At 44.1% G+C, this 4,114-nt stretch overlaps 1 protein-coding gene across 1 annotated transcript; it reads left to right on the forward strand.

The window, feature by feature from the left end:
• Positions 1-2,816: 2,816 nt before the first annotated feature.
• Positions 2,817-3,803, forward strand: LOC138909799 (uncharacterized). Its single transcript, XM_070201014.1, has one exon. It carries the CDS (start codon positions 2,817-2,819, stop codon positions 3,801-3,803), a length of 987 nt encoding a protein of 328 aa, XP_070057115.1.
• Positions 3,804-4,114: the final 311 nt, after the last annotated feature.

Genomic DNA, 4,114 nt, shown 5'->3' on the forward strand with positions numbered 1-4,114 from the left:
AGGAACTATTGTCACTATCGGAAATGCAGAAGCCACATGAATCCCTTCTCAAAAGGCTCCCATCATTACGGTCCAACTAAAGCCTACAGTGACGGTTCAAACTTATCCGCAGCAACCTGCCGATGCTACTCAGGGTGAAGAAGATCGGTAATACAAAACCGTCTCATGGACCTATCAGCAAAACAGAAAGGCCAAAATGACAGACTCTGCCACAGCCCATGGTATGACTAGGTCTGAGAGAAGCTACGCCCCTAAAAAGGTCAATCGAGTAAATCCAGGGAGAGAACAAATTCCAAGGAGGAACATAACAAACCCAGAAGATGCTGAGTTCTGGAAGAGAATGTCAAGCAAAGAGTATTCCGTGGAAGAACATTTGAAGAAAACTCCAGCACAGATATCCATCATGGATCTATTAATGAGTTCGGATAGCCATAAGGATGCTTTGTTGAAAGTGGTAAGTGGGGTAAGTGTACCAAGTAACACCACTAGCGAGGCGTTAGCCGCGACAATTGGGAAAATGGTAGAAGCAAACATGATCACTTTCAGAAGAGACGAACTTCATGTCGAAGGCACAAGTCATAACAAGGCTCTTCACATCACTGTCAAATACGGGGACAAAGTGGTATCTTGACTGTTGGTCGATGGTGGATCAGGAGTCAACAATTGCCCGCTCTCCACCCTGTGGGAGTTGGGAATTCATTTGAGGGAGGTTAAGGAAAGTCATGTAAGGGTGAGAGCCTTTGACGATTCATAAAAGGACGTTATTGGAGAAATTTATTTAGCCTTGCAAATCGGGCCAGTCGACTTTCCAGTGCTATTTCAAGTGATGGACATCTCCTCTTCTTACCATTTACTGTTATGGCAGGGGCCATGCCCGTCTACCTTGCACCAATGCATAAAATTTGAGTGGGGATGCCAGGAGATCGTGGTCCACGGCGAGTGGGGTCCCTCCGCCTATTTGGGGTATGTTGTCCCATTCATTGAGGGGCTAGACGGAGTCGCCTTCCACATTATAGAAATCATGCATACTACTGAGGAGGAGAAGACTGAACAGAATCTTGGAATGCAATCGCCATACAGATCCAAGATGGCCATGAGGAAGATGATGAAATATGGATACAGGCCAGGAATAGGGTTGGGAGCCAAGTCAGATGGGATCATAGAGCCAATTGAACACAATGGGCAGAAAGAAAGGGCTGGCATAGGATATCAACCTCCAGAAAGGAAAACTCGCATTGTTAGCTCTGGGAAAAATGTTTTTTTGCCAGAGCATGTTGCAAGTTCGGGATAGAGTTCAACACCTGAAGATGATATCATCGAAGAGATGGGGAAGTTATTCGTGAATATGATTGAAGAATGTTGTGAAGGAACTGACATCAAGACACCGACTATCAGGAATGCTGAACCAGGGGAAGAGCTGCAGAATTGGACAGCCAGTCCATCTTTGGTTCGCTGAGAGTCTTGGTAGTATGGAACTGTAAAAGTTTTCTTTTGAAAGATCACGGTCAATTGAGGCATGTACCGTGTCTGTACCTTTTTGTTATTTGCCTCTTGTGAACGCTTAAGACGTTCCCCTTTTGATGAAATAAAAGAATTATTTTCATAAATAACGCAATTTATTTTACTGCTTTATTTATACCTAGCTTTTCTTTTCAGTAATCAAACCGATAAAAATCGCGTTTCGCGATTATGATATGTAACGAAACCGCTGAGCGCAACGATCCGGATTACGAGGAATATGATGAGAGTATGATGCCAGACAATCTCCCGCAGGAGATCGAACAACTAGAGAGTTATAAGAAGCCCAACCTCGAAGAAACAGAGGTAGTCAATCTTGGAAGCGAATAAGACGTGAAAGAAACCAGAATCAGCATTCACCTAGAAGCCGAGCAGAAGGAAAAAAATGATTAAGCTCCTCCGATAGTACGTTGACATGTTCGTGTGGTCCTATGATGACATGCCAAGATTAAGCACCGACATTGTTTCGCATCGACTACTCACTGACCCTACCAGACCGCCGGTCAAGCAGAAACCCAAAAAGTTCAAACCTGATTTAAGTCTAAGGATAAAGGAAGAGGTGACCAAATAAATAGAAGCAAATGTGGTGAGGGTCACCAACTATCCAAGATGGTTGACCAACATCGTCCCAGTTCCCAAGAAGGACGGGATGATCAGAATATGTGTGGATTATCGAGATCTAAACAAAGCTAGTCCAAAGGACAATTTCCCCTTACCAAAACATCTACATTCTCATCGACAACTGTGCGAAGCCTGAACTGCAGTCGTTTGTGGATTGTTTCACTGGATACCACCAAATCTTAATGCACGAGGAAGACGCAGAGAAGACAGCTTTCAACACTCCTTAGGGAGTCTACTATTATAGGGTTATGAGGTTTGGTCTCAAGAATACAGGCGCCACCTACATGAGGGCCATGACGACCCTCTTTCACGACATGATTCATAAGGAGATCGAAGTATATATGGATGATGTAATCATAAAATCTTGAAAGAGTTCAGAGCACTTGGACGACTTGAGGAAATTTTTCGAACACCTGTGAAGGTACAATTTGAGTTGAATCCAGCAAGTGCGCGTTCAAACTTCCCACTGGAAAACTATTGGGTTTTATTGTAAGCAGTAAAAGGATAGAACTGGACCCATCAAAAATCAAAGCCATCCAAGAATTACCACCACCAAAGAGCAAGAAAGATGTCATGAGTTTCTTGGAAAGATTGAATTATATCAGTCATTTCATAGCCCAGTCCACGGTAATCTGCGAACCCATTTTTAAGTTGCTAAAGAAGGATACTACCACGAAATGGACGGAGGAGTGTCAGAAAGCCTTCGACAGAATCAAAGAGTATTTTTCAAACCCGCCAGTGTTGTACCCCCTGAACCAGGGAAACCATTGTTGCTCTATTTGTCAGTCTTGGACAATGCCTTCGGCTGTGTGTTGGGGCAACACGACGAATCTGGGAGAAAGGAGCAGGCCATCTACTACTTAAGCAAGAAGTTCACACCGTGCGAGGCCAAGTACACTTTGATAGAATGCACTTGTTGTGCTCTGACTTGGATTGCTCAAAAGTTAAGGCATTACATGTCGGCATACACCACACATCTGATATCTCGGCTCGACCCACTCAAGTATATTTTTCAGAAGCCAATGCCTAGTGGAAAGCTAGCTAAATGGCAAATTCTCCTCAGCAAATTTGACATTGTGTACATAACTCAGAAGGTTATCAAAGGACAAGCTTTAGCCGACCACCTCTCCGAGAATCCAGTGGATGGGGATTACGAACCACTTACCACGTATTTCCCCAATGATGAAGTACTATTTGCCGGGGAAGATATTGCAGAATTATACCCTGGGTGGAGAATATTTTTCGATGGAGCAGCAAACTTCAAAGGAGTCGGGATTGGGGCAGTCCTGATTTCGGAATCGGGACAACACTATCCAGCATCGGCAAAGATAAGATTCCCTTGTACCAATAATATTGCTGAATACGAGGCATGCATCCTTGGAATCAGAATGGCAATCGACATGAATATCAAGGATCTTTTGGTCATAGGAGATTCCGATTTGCTGATCCACCAAGTCCAAGGAGAATGGTCAACCAAGAATGTCAAGATACTGCCGTACCTGCACTGCATGAAGGAGCTGTGCAAGAAGTTCACAAAGATTGAGTTCAAGCACGTCCCCAAAATTCAGTATGAGTTCGCCGACGCCCTTGCGACCTTATCATCCATGATTCAGCATCCAGAAAAGAACTATATCAACTGCATCGAGATAGAAATCAAGGATTAACACGCCTATTGCTTCCATGTGAATGAAGAACCGGATGGTAAACCTTGGTATCACGACATCAAGAAGTTCCTTGTGACCCAGGAGTACCCAGAAAATGCTACTAATAGTCAAAAGCGAGCCCTCAGAAGGTTGGCAAACCACTTTTTCCTCAACGGGGAAGTCTTGTATAGGAGGACCCTAGATTTAGGTTTGCTGAGATGTGTAGACGTCGCCGAAGCAACCGGACTGTTGGAAGAAATACACACGGAGACGTGCGGACCCCATATAAAAGGGTTCACATTAGCCAAGAAAGTTTTTGAGAGCTGGATACT

This window comes from Nicotiana tomentosiformis, chromosome 4, assembly GCF_000390325.3.
Source record: "Nicotiana tomentosiformis chromosome 4, ASM39032v3, whole genome shotgun sequence".
NCBI lineage: Eukaryota > Viridiplantae > Streptophyta > Magnoliopsida > Solanales > Solanaceae > Nicotiana > Nicotiana tomentosiformis.

Bases quoted from the DNA above. Each gene is read 5' to 3' on its own strand.
- LOC138909799 (XM_070201014.1), top strand. From the start codon at position 2,817: ATGGACGGAGGAGTGTCAGAAAGCCTTCGACAGAATCAAAGAGTATTT.